General features: G+C 50.1%; 1 protein-coding gene across 2 annotated transcripts in view; it reads left to right on the forward strand.

The window, feature by feature from the left end:
* KIAA0232 (KIAA0232 ortholog) overlaps window positions 1-16,374 on the forward strand; it is a 438,560-nt gene that overhangs the window by 157,844 nt on the left and 264,342 nt on the right. For both annotated transcript variants that reach the window (XM_086964120.1, XM_086964119.1), the window contains exon 5: window positions 16,113-16,188. In XM_086964120.1, the coding sequence (XP_086820246.1) occupies window positions 16,113-16,188 (76 nt within the window). The remainder of the gene's footprint in view (window positions 1-16,112; window positions 16,189-16,374) is intronic.

Below are 16,374 nucleotides of genomic sequence, written 5' to 3' on the forward strand. Positions count from 1 at the left end.
CGGGTGGACAGGCCAGAGTCTCTTTGGACTTATTGAGACTCCCGCTGAAGCAGGGAGGGCTGTGTGGTCCGGATATGCAACTCTACGCCCTCTGTGTTCAGGCCCAATTTCCGCACTACTGAGTTCACCAGAAGCCTTTCCAACCCCATGTGGCAGTTGAGGCTGACGCGGTGGCGCCTGTTCCTCTTAGGTTGGCACTCTACCAGTTGGCACGACGCCCTCGTGGAGACGTAGACACCTCCGAAGCACTGCGCTGAGCGTGGGACGAACTGCGCAAGAGAGGAACATTCCGATATTTATTATATGCCCCATCCGTCCCGCTGACACAAAATCCCATGCTTCCTCCATTTAGGATAACATTGGCAAGACACTGGCGCATAAGATGGACTTGCATAGCTTTGCTGACCTGTATCCAGATAACACTTTTAGATCTCCACCGGTCGCAGCTGAGCGTCAGATAGTGCCATTTACTGAATTGTTCCTATATCATAAGCTGCGTGCAGCCTGCCGGGCCCTGTGCACGGATTTCCGATGGCCCCACCACCCATGCCCGCATTGGAGAACTAGTTGCGCTCTCCATCTCCCCAGAAACGTATTACTCGACTTTATACACACATGCAAAACACCGCCCTGCAGGTGAAACCCCAAGCACTCCAAAGGTGGAATGCCGAGCTCCCTACTCCGTTAACTGAGGATTGATGAAACTTCTGCTGTGGCCAACTCACTGAACTCTACCCGAACTATCGACTTGCCAGTGTCTCTTAAAGGGCCCGTCCAGTGTGTCTATTTACACACAGTGGTCTATTTACACACAGAGCAATTCTCCTGAAGCACATTCTCCGCACCAGTGGCAGTGGGGGTTGGCTTTTGTTGCCCTGAAATCCCCACTTTATTTGTAAAAAAAAAAAAAGTCGCCATGGATTGCACGCAGCACGCACGCACACACACACACACACACACACTCTACAAAGTGCAGGATGTTGAGTCAGCAGTATTCTAATAACTGAGCCTCTCCTTACGCTGAGCGCTATTCTTCCTCTCCACTAGGACCGCTCTCTCCGAACTTTGAGTAAACTCTCAGTGCTCGGCCGGCTGCCCAGCTCTAGCAGTTGCACAATCCGGCTCCTCTTATTGTCCTCCTGACGGCTGAGTCTCAATGAAGTGAAGAGTGCTGGGCGTGGCCTAAGTAGGCTGGACCCAGGTGGGACTGCTGAGAGCACGCCCCCGAGCCTGGCAGTGCCCTGAGGCGAGCTGAGAGAAAGAGCGAGAGCTGCGCTTTTTAGCCAAAGACCCGTCCTCACTACCAGTATTCTGTAGGTAGGTGTGTGTGTGTGTGGATGAGGGGGGGGTGATTGTGCTGGAGAGAATGATAATATATTTAGTTTTATTTGTAGATGCCGAAACAGCACGTCCAAGTGGCAATAAATATCCCATTAAGTTTCCCACTTGAATTGTATTTTAGCATTAATAAGTATGATTATCCTTGGGGTAATAAGGTAATTCAGAAGGATGGTAATAGTTTTTCTGTTGCTGCCGCATTTATTTCCAAACCAGGATGGCTCGTAAGAGATGGCAGGGTTTCGGGACACAACGCGATTTCGCAAACGCTATTGTAAAAAAAAAAAAAAGCCTGTGAGTGGTGCGCGCGTGCCACAGCGAACATGTGGTTTCAATTATCACGCCATGTCTGGGCACGATAATTGAAACCACGCGGCCTTTGGTGCGCATAACAGACACCAATAGGCCATGGGCGGAGCAATGCTTCTGCCTTTGGCCTATTGCGTGCTGTCTTTCAGAAACACACGCACGCAAAGGCCAATCACGGAAGCCAAAAGGAAAAGCACACGCACGAGCGTGTGCGATTCCAAGCTCCGAATTGGAACCCCACACAAAAGGACTCTCGCTGTGCGAGCCCTAAAAATACAACAAATGTAGGAATTTCGAAATGGATATGCTGCGTCATATTCTACAACTTTATCCAAGCTACCTGCAGCATTTGTGTGGTAGATAAATATACTATACAGAAATAGAAAACATTATTTACACTTAAAAATCTATTTTTTGGGGGGTTCAGAATCGCTTGTTTCTCACTGGAGGCATGAAAGTAGCCAAACACCAGTATGGAGATTTATGCAAATCCACAAACCCCTTTTTCGAACCGGGAAAACATAAACGTAATTTGGAGTGAAGTCTAGGCTCTTCTGTGGGCTTGGGTTTCAGAGAATACGATAGTCATTGAAGGAAGCTGCAAAAATGAAACAATACTTTGAAAGAAAAGTGTTGGAACTGGGGTAGCCTGGCCTAGGGTAAGACTAACAATTCAGAGGCACAGTGTAAAGGTTGCAGACCACCCAAAAGTAAAACCACGCAATAGCACTCAAAAAGAAAACACTACACCAAAAATGTGGGAAAATACGTACTGCTTTATAAAAATAATATACTCTTTGTTCTCAAAATATATATAGCTTAGAACATTTCAGGTTACTTTAGAATCAACAGTTATACCTCTTAAATTACCAGCAAATTATCCATTTGTCTTGAAAGCAGTTACTATACTCTTGAACTCCTAGCACACTTTAGCAATTCGTATTTACAGTACTATACAGTTAGTCACACACCATGACACTGTCTGGCATGTAACACTTACTCTTCCATAGGCTAGTTTAAATATGGCCTGTACTCCACAATTGGTTTTATAAATATCAATAACACTTTTAAAATGTTGCACAGGTTATCAATTAATTACCATAGTTCATTACTTTTAGACATGCACCATAACCATGGCTGATTGGTAACCCTTCCACTTTCTTAGGGCAGATTAGCTGTACACCGCTCTTTATTTGGCTTCTCAGCAACCCTAATCCACCAGAGGGGGGGAAAAACAAGCTGTCACCAACTGTTGAGTACCAGGGGTCTTGAAGACCTTTGTATTCTTTGCACCCCCTAGATGACCAGGCTTTTGAAGTCAGTTAGTTAGTTTTTAAAAGGTTAGGCCACTTGTTTCTTAGGCCCTCCTCCCTCTTCCTCTCCCTCAGTTCTGCACCGAGCGGGGAGGAAACCAGACGATTAGGAGACCTTACCGGAACTCCCTCGCCCTCCCTCGCTCTTCCCGGCTTACTTGTTTAGGCGGCCGGCAGGCAGTTCCTCCGCTCACCCCCTCAGCACTCAGTCGCTTTACCTCTGGGGATCGGCCTCCTCGCTCCCACGCAGAGGAGCGGAGGCCCTCTCAGTTGCAACTCGGGCCGCAGTCACGGTGATTCCGCCACACGAGCGGCGGCTCCTCACCACGAAGGATCGGTCCCACGGCGCGTCGATCAGTCTTACAGCGCTCGACGATCAAGAGACGCTCACCGGCGCCTCTCCTCAGGGCAGACACTCCCTCGCTGGGCATGCGCGGAAGCGCTCGCTCTTGTCCCGCCTCTCCCGGCGGCCGCTCCCAGGAAAGACACTACTCGCCTGGGCCTGCTCGGTCCTAGGCCCCTCCTGTGGGGATTGTGATCGCGACAGCGGGCATGCGCGAAGGCGCTTTCCAGAAGTGTCTCGCCCTCCCCTTTCTAAGGGAGACAGTACTCTTCAGGCAATGCGCCAGCAGTGCGGAAGGCGCTCCGGGGGTCCCGTCCACAGAGAGAAGCCTCTCAGGCTCAGTGGATCCCGGGGCAGGCGCTGTCACAGAAAACGATCAGCCCCCCAGGGGTCCCGCTCACAGTGGAGTCGGTGCTGCCTCCAGAAACCGGCTCCCTTCACCAGGAACTCCAGGGACTGGCCAACTGCACGAACCACCAGGACTTCCAAGGAAACCAGGGGACAAGCCTTCCTCAGCACCCAGGAAGGTAGGAGAACAGTGCTAGTTCGTTTCCTTTACCTCAGCGGCCACACTGCAGAGTCCTTTTAGTACTCAAGTTGAGATGGGGGTTGGGGTCTAGGGAAGAGGGCTATTCTTCCTGAGTCTTTTTCTGCTGGGCAGAGGACTGCGCACTGCAGCACTGCAGTCTCCTTCTCCTTGGACTTCCCTTGTATGGTTTGGACAAGGGCAAGCTAGGCGCCCAGGGTCTCCAGTAACCCTTCACAGCGGGGTCAGGACAAGTAACCCAAAAGGGGATAATGAGGTGATACACTAAGGCAGCTTCCCTATCTAGGAAGTCAACCCTATGTCTAACCTCTTCCCACCCTTAGCTACAGCCTGTCCTCCAGCTGACTCTCTCAGGTAGACAAAATGGCTGCCTCGCATTCCGCCTTATATAGGCTGCCCTTCAGTGGTCCAGAATGGACCAGAAGGTTCTAGAATGCCCTATGCTAGGCTATGGCCAAGCTCTGTGTGTGACCGTTAGGGCAGTTGGTGGCCACCATTTTAGGTGGTGCCAACTTTCCTGTCAGAACAGGCCTCTGGGCCTGAGGTAAAAGATTATGAGGGGGAGAAAGAACACCTATCCCCCTGGCCAACACCGACAAAAAGTCAGTAGACAAAAATTATTAAGGGTATGAGGGGCAAAAAGGGGACAAAATAAATAAAAAAAATAGGAGGGACTACGTCAAGAAGCCAGACAGGTCTAACACGCGTCCCCCCAGCTGAAAGTGGGGAGAACTACCCAACCCCTCGGGAGTCCTCATCACTAAGGCGGAAATACCTGGAGAGACCGTCTGCATTGGCGTGGTCCACTCCAGGCCGATGTTCCACCCGGAAGTCCATTCCCTGTAGGGAGATGGACCACCTCAACAACTTGGGATTTTCCCCCTTCATTTGCATCAGCCAACGAAGGGGTCGGTGGTCAGTCTGAACCAGGAAGTGCGAGCCAAAGAGGTATGGCCGCAGCTTCTTCAGAGCCCACACCACTGCAAAAGCTTCCCTCTCAATGGCACTCCACTTCTGTTCCGGGGGAAGCAGTCTCCTGGATAAGAAGACTACAGGTTGATCCAGGCCCTCTTCATTCAGTTGCGATAACACTGCCCCAATGCCATGTTCTGATGCATCTGTTTGGACAATGAACTCCTTGGAGAAGTCTGGGGCCTTCAGGACCGGTGCCGCACACATTGCCTGTTTCAATTTCTCGAAAGCTTGCTGACAAGCTCCCGTCCAAACTACCCGTCAAGGTTGTTTCTTGGAGGTGAGCTCTGTGAGGGGCGCTACAATAGTGCCATACCCCTTCACAAAGCGACGGTAGTAGCCTGTGAGGCCCAGGAAAGCTCGGACCTCAGTCTGTGTCTTGGGGGGGTTCCCAGGCCATGATTGCCTCAATCTTTGCCTGCAGGGGCTGCACAGTCCCCCTACCCACCAAGTGTCCAAGGTACACAACCGACCCCTGCCCAATCTGGCATTTGCTGGCTTTGATGGTCAATCCAGCTTGTCTCAGGGCCTGGAGAACGGCCTGCAAATGCTGCAGATGCTCCTCCCAACTGCTACTGAAGACAGCAATGTCATCCAAGTAAGCAGCAGAGAAACTCTCCATTCCAGAGAGGACCTGGTTCACCAGCCGCTGAAATGTGGCAGGGGCGTTCTTGAGCCCAAAGGGCATCACACAGAACTGGTAGTGTCCCTCAGGCGTGGAGAAGGCTGACCTTTCCCTTGCTCCATCTGTCAAGGAGATCTGCCAGTACCCTGAAGTGAGGTCAAAGGTACTCAGATATTGGGCAGCTCCTAGCCGGTCAATCAATTCATCCGCCCTAGGGATCGGATGAGCATCAGTCTTAGTCACTGAGTTCAGTCCTCGGTAATCCACACAGAACCTCAGTTCAGGTGTGGTGCCTGGTGGTGCGGCTTTTGGCACGAGCACCACCGGACTGGACCAAGGGCTGTTGGAAGGTTCAATAACTCCCAGCTCTAGCATCTTGGCAACTTCTCCATGGATGCTAGCCTTCACCTTGTCAGACAGCCGGTAGGTCTTGGACTTCACTGGTGGGCTGTCTCCTGTGTCCACGTCATGGGTACACAGGTGGGTCCTTCCCGGGACAAGGGAGAACAACGAAGAGTACTGCTCCAGGATCTGGCGGCAGTCCTCCCGTTGCTCAGGAGTTAGAGTAGGAGAGAGAATCACTCCCTCCACTGACCCATCCTTCTCTTGAGACGAAAAGAGATCTGGGAGAGGTTTGCTTTCCGCTTCCTCTTCCCCGTCAGTCACCATCATCAACATGACTTCGGGCCTCTCATGGTGGGGCTTGAGTCGGTTGGCATGCAGCACCCGTAGGGGCTGTCGAGGGGTCTTAAGGTCCACCAGGTATGTGGCCTTACCCTTCTTCTCCAACACCTCAAAGGGGCCTGTCCAGCGATCCTGGAGGGCGCTAAGCTCTCCAGGCTCCATCACCCACACTTTCTGGCCAGGCTCCAATTCCACCTGGTGAGCATTGTGGTCATACCACTCCTTCATGACTGCCTGGCTGGCCTCCAAGTTGTCAGAAGCTTGCTTCCACAACTTTGCCATTTGGCTCCTGAAGGCCAGCATGTAGCTCACCACATCCTGGGGGGGTTTTCTGGGAGACTTCTCCCAACCATCCTTCACCAGGCTGAGAGGTCCGCGTACAGGGTGCCCATACAGAAGCTCAAAGGGGCTGAAGCCCACTCCCTTCTGGGACACTTCCCTGTAGGAAAAGAGTAAACAGGGTAGGAGGACGTCCCATTTCCTCCGCAGGCTTTCGGGCAGACTTCTGATCATGCCCTTCAATGTCTTATTAAACCTCTCCACCAGTCCATTCGACTGGGGGTGATGAGGAGTGGTGAACCGGTAGGTCACTCCACACTCCTTCCACATCGCCCGCATATAAGCTGACATGAAGTTGGTCCCCCTATCAGACACAACTTCCTTGGGAAATCCCACTCGGGTAAAGATTCCCATTAGGGCTCTTGCCACTACAGGTGCAGTGACTGTCCTCAGAGGTATTGCCTCTGGGTACCGTGTGGCATGATCCACCAGAACCAGGATAAACCTGTGACCAGCTGTTGTTGGTGGATCCAAAGGCCCTACAATGTCGATGCCCACCCTCTCAAAGGGTGTGCTAACGACTGGAAGTGGTTCCAGGGGAGCCTTTAGCTTCACCCCTGTTTTCCCACTGGCCTGGCAGGTTACACATGTCCGACAGTATGTGTTGGACGCCACTTTCATCTGAGGCCAGTAAAAGTGGAGGACAAGCCGTGCAAAGGTCTTGTCCTGGCCTAAGTGTCCTGCCAGGGGTATGGCATGAGCCAATTCCAAAAGAAAGGCTCGGTACTGTTGCGGGACTACCAAGGCCCTTGATGAACCAGGCAAGGGTACCTTGGGTTCACTGTAGAGGAGTCCATCCTCCCAGTAAATATGGTAATGTCCCGTAACATCACCTGCTGCTTGGGCTTCAGCCTGTCGCCTCAGTCCCTCAAGGGTGGGGCACTCCCTCTGCCCCTTACAGAATTCCTCTCTGGTAGGACCTCCCTCCACATGCCACTCCGCAGGGATGGGCAAATCCTCCAGCGAGACTACTTCCCCCTCCACGGACTCCTGGTCCACCACCGCAGGTGGCCGATCTGTCTCATGGGGTGTGGAAGCCGGAGCAGGCTTTCTCTGTCTCCGGGTCTGTCCCTTCTTAGCAGCGGGTTGGGCCATTGTTCCAGGCTCCAACCCAGGCGAACTCCCTCTCCGGGCAGTCGCAGACCGTGTGCTGACACAGGCCCAGTCAGGTGTACCCAGCATCGCAGAATGCGTCCGGTATTCCACCTCTCTCCAAGTGTTGTGTTCCATGTCATTCCCCAACAGACAATCGACTGGCACGGCAGGGCTTACGGCAACTCGAAGTGAACCTGCAACCCCCTCCCACTCAAAGGGAACCTCAGCCACTGGATAGTGGCCCATTCTGCCGTCAGCCATCGCGGCGGGGTGGAGTACATTAGGAACAACCTGCTCTGGGGACACCAGCTGACTTCTCACCATAGTCATACTGGCTCCTGTATCCCTCAGAGCCTCCCCTCTCTGGCCATTGATGGTAACCCATTGCCCATACTTTGTAGTATTTGGGGGCACCTGGATCTTTGGCACCATCTCCCGCTCTCCCAGGGACACTAAGGTGACACCCACCCACTCACCCCCCTTATCTAAGGGCAACTCCTCCCCGAGCGCTACACTAGCTACTCCCGGTGACTTTCCTCCGGTGGGAGGGGGTGGTCTCTTTGGGCATCTGACATCCCCCTTATAATGTCCAACACCACCGCATTCAAAACAGTGGAGAACCCTTGGCTGCTGGCTTTGGCCAGGATTAGGGTTTCTGGGCGGGTTTGCCCTAGGGGTGAAACCTGCTCCCTTCCCTTAGAAGTTATTTTGGGGACCTTTAGAGAACGCTTTCTTTTTCTCTCCCCCCTCCTTCTTCTGGGGGGCGCCCTGTCCGGCTTTTTGAGATTCCCCTCGAGTCCCCTTGGAGGACACCCGGGTACTTGTCCAGATGTCCGCCTCCTCTGCAAGCTTCCGGGGATTGGTCAGCTTGCTGTCCACCAGGTGTTGGCGCAGCTCGGGAAAACATTTCTCGAGGAGGTGTTCTCTCAAAAATAGATCGTACAGCCCTTCATAATCTTTCACCTCACTGCCCTGGACCCAACCCTCTAAGGCCTTTCTGGCGTAGTCAAGGAAGTCCACCCAGTTCTGGGTGCTTAATTTGTGGCTCCCCCTGAACTTCTGCCGGTACCTTTCTGGGGTAAGCCCGAACTTCCTTAACAACGCCAGCTTCATGAAGGGGTAGTTAGTTTGTTCCTCTGGTTCCAGGGCCAGCAAGGTGTCCCGACCAGCAGGAGGCATGTACCTGTACAAACCACCCCCCCCCCCCCAGTGCTTCTCCTGCACCCCATGAAAACTCAGAGAAACCTCATAAGCAGCCAGACACTTAGCTATATCGTCCCCCTGACTGAAGCTCGCTATCAGGTCTTTTGGTAAATGGGGTTTGGTCTCCCTGGCTGACTCCTTTGGTTCGCTGCCACCATTCCTACCAGGAGAGGACCCCCGTTGCAGGCTTTGGAGCTCCAGCTCCTTCAATCTGAACTCGTGGGCCATCCTCCTCTCCTCTTTCTCCTGCTCCAACTTAGCCAACTCCCACCTCAACTGTCTTTTCTCCCTCCTATCGGTGAGCTCGGCTTCCGTTAAGCTTCCCCCAGAGATGCTACTGCCCCTTCTGGAGTAGGACACTGGTCCTGGGAGTAAGTTTTCCCCTTCAGTGTGGAATAAACCTTCCAACCCCCCCCCACCCCCCACCGTGTCCTGGTCGGCCTCTTCATCCTCCTCCTTCTTTTCTTGGTGTGCCTCCACCCAAGCCCTAAGACTGGTCTGGAGCTCCCCCTTCCTGGCACCATGTTTGAAAAATACCCCGTTTGCTGGCAGAACATTTTCAATTGTGACACAGAATAGACCACTAGGTTTTCCACAGCGAACTCCATTGTGAGTCAGGCAAACCTAGATACACACCAGAAATTTCAGAGTTGCAAGGGCAACCTAAAGCCAACTCCACCCACCACCAGGAATAAATTTGGAAAAATCAAAAAAGACAAATTGGGAGGGCCGCAAGGAGAAAACTCCTGGTGTAGGTTTAGTGTATTACGTTGAATTACTAGTGAGTAGCTGCAACCAAGTCAGTATCCCACCGCTAGGCACCAATATGTTGGAACTGGGGTAGCCTGGCCTAGGGTAAGACTAACGATTCAGAGGCACAGTGTAAAGGTTGCAGACCACCCAAAAGTAAAACCACGCAATAGCACTCAAAAAGAAAACACTACACCAAAAATGTGGGAAAATACGTACTGCTTTATAAAAATAATATACTCTTTGTTCTCAAAATATATATAGCTTAGAACATTTCAGGTTACTTTAGAATCAACAGTTATACCTCTTAAATTACCAGCAAATTATCCATTTGTCTTGAAAGCAGTTACTATACTCTTGAACTCCTAGCACACTTTAGCAATCAGTATTTACAGTACTATACAGTTAGTCACACACCATGACACCGTCTGGCATGTAACACTTACTCTTCCATAGGCTAGTTTAAATATGGCCTGTACTCCACAATTGGTTTTATAAATATCAATAACACTTTTAAAATGTTGCACAGGTTATCAATTAATTACCATAGTTCATTACTTTTAGACATGCACCATAACCATGGCTGATTGGTAACCCTTCCACTTTCTTAGGGCAGATTAGCTGTACACCGCTCTTTATTTGGCTTCTCAGCAACCCTACTCCACCAGAGGGGGGGGAAAACAAGCTGTCACCAACTGTTGAGTACCAGGGGTCTTGAAGACCTTTGTATTCTTTGCACCCCCTAGATGAACAGGCTTTTGAAATCAGTTAGTTAGTTTTTAAAAGGTTAGGCCACTTGTTTCTTAGGCCCTCCTCCCTCTTCCTCTCCCTCAGTTCTGCACCGAGCGGGGAGGAAACCAGACGATTAGGAGACCTTACCGAAACTCCCTCGCCCTCCCTCGCTCTTCCCGGCTTACTTGTTTAGGCGGCCGGCAAGCAGTTCCTCCGCTCACCCCCTCAGCACTCAGTCGCTTTACCTCTGGGGATCGGCCTCCTCGCTCCCACGCAGAGGAGCGGAGGCCCTCTCAGTTGCAACTCGGGCCGCAGTCACGGTGATTCCGCCACACGAGCGGCGGCTCCTCACCACGAAGGATCGGTCCCACGGCGCGTCGATCAGTCTTACAGCGCTCGACGATCAAGAGACGCTCACCGGCGCCTCTCCTCAGGGCAGACACTCCCTCGCTGGGCATGCGCGGAAGCGCTCGCTCTTGTCCCGCCTCTCCCGGCGGCCGCTCCCAGGAAGGACACTACTCGCCTGGGCCTGCTCGGTCCTAGGCCCCTCCTGTGGGGATTGTGATCGCGACAGCGGGCATGCGCGAAGGCGCTTTCGAGAAGTGTCTCGCCCTCCCCTTTCTAAGGGAGACAGTACTCTTCAGGCAATGCGCCAGCAGCGCGGAAGGCGCTCCGGGGGTCCCGTCCACAGAGAGAAGCCTCTCAGGCTCAGTGGATCCCGGGGCAGGCGCTGTCACAGAAAACGATCAGCCCCCCAGGGGTCCCGTTCACAGTGGGGTCGGCGCTGCCACCAGAAACCGGCTCCCTTCACCAGGAACTCCAGGGACCGGCCAACTGCACGAACCACCAGGACTTCCCAGGAAACCAGGGGACAAGCCTTCCTCAGCACCCAGGAAGGTAGGAGAACAGTGCTAGTTCGTTTCCTTTACCTCAGCGGCCACACTGCAGAGTCCTTTTAGTACTCAAGTTGAGATGGGGGTTGGGGTCTAGGGAAGAGGGCTATTCTTCCTGAGTCTTTTTCTGCTGGGCAGAGGACTGCGCACTGCAGCACTGCAGTCTCCTTCTCCTTGGACTTCCCTTGTATGGTTTGGACAAGGGCAAGCTAGGCGCCCAGGGTCTCCAGTAACCCTTCACAGCGGGGTCAGGACAAGTAACCCAAAAGGGGATAATGAGGTGATACACTAAGGCAGCTTCCCTATCTAGGAAGTCAACCCTATGTCTAACCTCTTCCCACCCTTAGCTACAGCCTGTCCTCCAGCTGACTCTCTCAGGTAGACAAAATGGCTGCCTCGCATTCCGCCTTATATAGGCTGCCCTTCAGTGGTCCAGAATGGACCAGAAGGTTCTAGAATGCCCTATGCTAGGCTATGGCCAAGTTCTGTGTGTGACAGTTAGGGCAGTTGGTGGCCACCATTTTAGGTGGTGCCAACTTTCCTGTCAGAACAGGCCTCTGGGCCTGAGGTAAAAGATTATGAGGGGGAGAAAGAACACCTATCCCCCTGGCCAACACCTACAAAAAGTCAGTAGACAAAAATTATTAAGGGTATGAGGGGCAAAAGGGGACAAAATAAATAAAAAAAAAATAGGAGGGACTACGTCAAGAAGCCAGACAGGTCTAACAAATAGGCAATAGTCTTAAACTAATAATCAATGGTCCGAGCGTGTGCAATATGTGAATATTCTGCACAATAGGCTGTAAATTGATTATCTGTAAGTATTCATTTCAATTCTCTTCGAAAGCATTGATGTTTTCTTGCGTATAAAGAAAGTCTACTATAGCAGAAATTATCCAGCTAAGATGTGTTTCAGATATTAATGTGTTTCCCACTCAGTATCAGCTGATTGAATGTGTTGTAAAGTGAGTTCTGAGTTTCTGATGTCAGTACTGACCTGTTTAATAATGTACAAGTCGATTCAGGAGACCATGATGGGGACTTTGTCAGGGATAAAATATGTTTTCTAATGTTTGGATAGTCAAAAGAAGTTGGATTTAACTTTATTCTATTTCTCTGCAAAAAATGGTAATTCTGATAGTCTCCGGACCATTGATTCTTCACCTTGTGAATTTCCTCAGGAGCCAGGGTGGGTCCAGTAACTTTTCTGCAATTTCCTCACATGTTCACAGGTTGTATCGTGCATCTCCGCATTGGATGCTCTCCACTCTGGATAGGACATTGGGCCCCAATTAATGAGCCACTTCTGAGCACTGATGTCAGTTCCTTTCTTTCTGTATCTTGCTACACTGATCGGAAGCTAACAGTGCCTTCCAATAATTAGACCAGTGGCGATAAGACCTTGGCTTGCCCCTGGAGACACAGACTTTTTGCACAAGCATCCCACCCAATAGAGCTTTGTGGTACAGGCATCGTCAGATCGTCTAGACCCTAATACTTTTTCTACCACTCCACCCAACAGGAAGTCCATTTGCAAAACAGGTGTTCTCTAGTATGAGTCTCGCCCTAAGGTCCGTTAATACCTCATGCCTCCTAGGCAGGTACCTACCTATGTTGTGGGACAGGGTGGCAGACGTTTTGCCAGCTGTCCCAGAAGACATTAGATCTACTTTGCGGCGGCTAATTTTGGATGGGCAAGACCCTGCAAAGTACTTAGTCCAGTCTGGGATACATTTGAAGGTTTGGATGTGCAACAGTCCTTTATGGACATGCCCTTTGATGGCTTAGAATATTTTGGAGTGAAGGCCGACTCGGCACTGTAACAAATTAAAGAGAACAAGGTCAGCACCCGTTATCTGGGACTAACTCAACCATTTTGGCAGTTTTTCTAACAGCAGTGCTAGTTTCAAGGCTTCAGCAGGGGATATCACCAGAGACCTCACCAATAAATGTCTCAGCTGAAACGGGCAACCCAGGCGGGGATCAGACCGACAGCTTCCAGGGCCATGGCCAACAGTTTACAGGCCCCTGACCGACAGCATTTACCCAACCTCGACGCCTCTGCAAAACCATTTTAGATTGGCTAGTGGGAGGTCGAGTCACCTTTTACCTATATCAGAGCATCTTGTTAGACCAATGGGTTCTCCAGATCGTGGAGCATGGGTATTAATACATTCCCCCTTCATAAATAAAAATTATTTTATTTTTTTTAAAATCCTGCGTCTCCGGAAGTGGCTAAACACTCTGCATCTCTGACTGCCCAGCACCTGGCATGATTTTTAAACATCCGGGCGGACGAACTAAGCAGACCTTGCCCTTGACTAGCAGTTTACAAATGATAATTACACACTAAGGTGGCACAGGGCATCTTTCAGAAATGGAGCGCCCTTACCCTTTGCCAACGCAGAGAACGCACGTTGGAGTTCCCAAGGCAGTCCTCCCTCAGATATGCCTTCTGCTAGCATTCAGGGTCACGATTTTTTGTGCGCCTTTCCGCTCCTCCCTCTTCTGCCTAGAGTCCTGAAAAAGATCGATAGTCTGGGTCCAAGTCATCCTAGTAGTGAGGAGTGTTTCAACCAGAACTTGTTGCCTCTGATCCGGGTGCCCCTTCGGGAGGACCTCCTTTTGGAGCAGCAGGGCCGAGTTATGCACCAGAACCTGCATAACGTACACATCTATGTATGTAGATTGACCGGCGGCAGCTGATTGCTTTTGATCTACCTTCTGAAGTTATTGGTGTTATCTTGGCAGCCAAATGAACATCCACAAAATCAGTTCATGCAGGATGCTGGTGGACGTATTTTGCTTGGTGTTCCTCCAAAACATCCAACTTCTTCTTGCCTCCAGCCCAGCAAGACCTTGCTGTGGCAGCAATAAAAAGTTACCTTTAGGCCTTCCAACGTTTCCCTGATCAGCAGTTGATTTTTAAGTCACTTGTTTTGATATGTGTTTTTGAAAGAGCTATTCCGCATGTTCCCATCAACACTGTGATGCCACAGTGGGACCTTATTTTGGTATTCATCTACCTGATGTGCACTCTTTTCCAAACCCATACTCATTTGTCATCTTCCCTTCTTACCATCAAGACCGCATTTTTATTTGCCATGACATTGGCCAGACGAGTGAGTGAACTACAGGCTTTGTTAGTTCTACTATATAAAACTTTCTTTCAGTACAAATTACTCCTTGTAACAAAAAGCGGAATTCCTGCCCAAGATAGTAACACACTTCCATATAGGGCAATCCATCACTTTGCCAGTTTTATGTGCACCGCCTCACCTCTCCAGTTTGGAAGAAAGGCCCGCAGCCTTGTCGCTAAGAGTGAGCTTAGCTTCTATGTAGCCATAATGAGACTACAGACAGGATGATAAACTTCTGCAATTTGTCTGCAGCTAAGAAAGGCAAAGCAAAAGAGGACCATCTCTAGATGAATTGTAGTATGTATCAAGATCTATCATGGGTTTACCAAGAAACAGCCTCAAGAAAGCTTGCAAGTTCCCTCTACCAGAGTGACTTTGGAGGATCGCTACCCTGAAGTGATCAAGGATATTGCGTGTCTCCATGACCTGGAGAGCTGTGCTGACGGGAGCTTAGTCTGCTGGCAGGGTGTCCCAAGCTGGACATGTCAAAGGACAGAGACGACCAAGTTCGATCCACTGGTTCTCCAGGTTAGGTGTTGGGCACAAGGTTAGCAACCCTGTCCCATAAACAAAACAAAAAACATTTGTAAAAGATTCCAAAATGAGACCACTAATTCTTCTAGGCACAAGGTACTTCCTGGGTCTCTGCATGAGACCTGCCAGTAGTCAAAACCGCACGGAAACTACTGACAGGATGGCAGAGGTTCTAATTTCCAAGTGCAAGAAAAGAATCAGGTTCTGAAAAGTACAGACTATGTACGACACTGGAAAGTTTGCTCAAGTAACATCTGAGATGAGGTGCTACAACCTACACATCTTGGGTGTCTGCAAAAGTAAATGGACTGACCTACAAGAGTGAAGACTTCTACCACTGTGCTGGCGCGTTGTGTGCCAGTTCTGACCATTAGCAAAAAAGACAAATGATGGACAGAATGATTAAGAAATCAAACAATTCACTCACAGATCCGGGTTTAATCCATAGTTTTTTGCTCACCATGCCACCCCACTTCGGACCCAGTCATATGTAAATCAGTCTTGATACTGCTCCCAATAAGAATAGTCCTTCCCGAACTGCCAGGCCAGGTCGTTCCTGGATTGGAAACCAGCATCCTGGGAGCAGTTTCAGGGTATCACAGCTTCTCAGCCAGGCCAGGGTGACAAAGTCAAGGCAAAAGAACAAATAATGCAAGTCAAATAAGGCAAGGCAAAAGAACAAATAATGTATGGAATGCTCAAAAAATCAATCACCCCCCGTCACAATCTTTAATCCAACGTTTACTGCTCACCACGCCACCCCAGTTTGGACCCTGCCATATGCAAATCAGTCTTGACCATGGCCCCCAAGGGAATAGTCCAGCCCCAACTTTCAGGCCAGGTTATCCTGTTTCCCGGAATTCAAGAAAGGGACTAAAAAACCTGGCTTTTCTACTGAGCCCAGCAAGAACCTAGCGCTTGGATATCTTCACAGGTGATTTGCCGCACTTTACAAATCCCGATTGATTGATCTGCACACTGCAGTATCTGATTTCCAAAGTTCAGTGTCTGATGGTATTGAAACAGAAACAAACTGACCTCTGCGCACGAAGGTGGTGGATTTCTAGGGTCGTCTACGTACTATCCAGAGTGGGGCAAATATCTACATCATCTGTCACACACAAGGGAATAGCTAGCAAAAGTTTCACAGTTCAGCTTGGCGCCTAGGGAAATTCACAAGGTGAGGAATCTGAGAGTAGATACTCTGTATTAGAAATTACTTTACCGAAGGTGAGTAACTTGTTTGTCTCATTCTTTCAAAGTGGTATAAACATATGAATATTCTTTCCTGTCAGATGAGAAAATTGGAAAAGGGATTGACGGATCTCTGTCTCCTGATACTTCTTCTACAGTGAAGAATCAAGTGGAAATGTGAGTAAATGTTGAGCCGCACTTCAATTTCGATGGTGAATTGAAGTGTTTTAACCATCCACAATACATCTTTCCAACTCTCACTCATTCTATATATGTTCCAGTTTGTGTACTAGTATCTAAAGCAAAGATAAATATCACTCATCTGAAGTAACTAAAGATATGTTACCTTGATTAGGTTACATA

This window comes from Lissotriton vulgaris, chromosome 3_2 (genome assembly GCF_964263255.1).
Source record: "Lissotriton vulgaris chromosome 3_2, aLisVul1.2, whole genome shotgun sequence".
Classification (NCBI taxonomy): Eukaryota; Metazoa; Chordata; class Amphibia; order Caudata; family Salamandridae; genus Lissotriton; species Lissotriton vulgaris.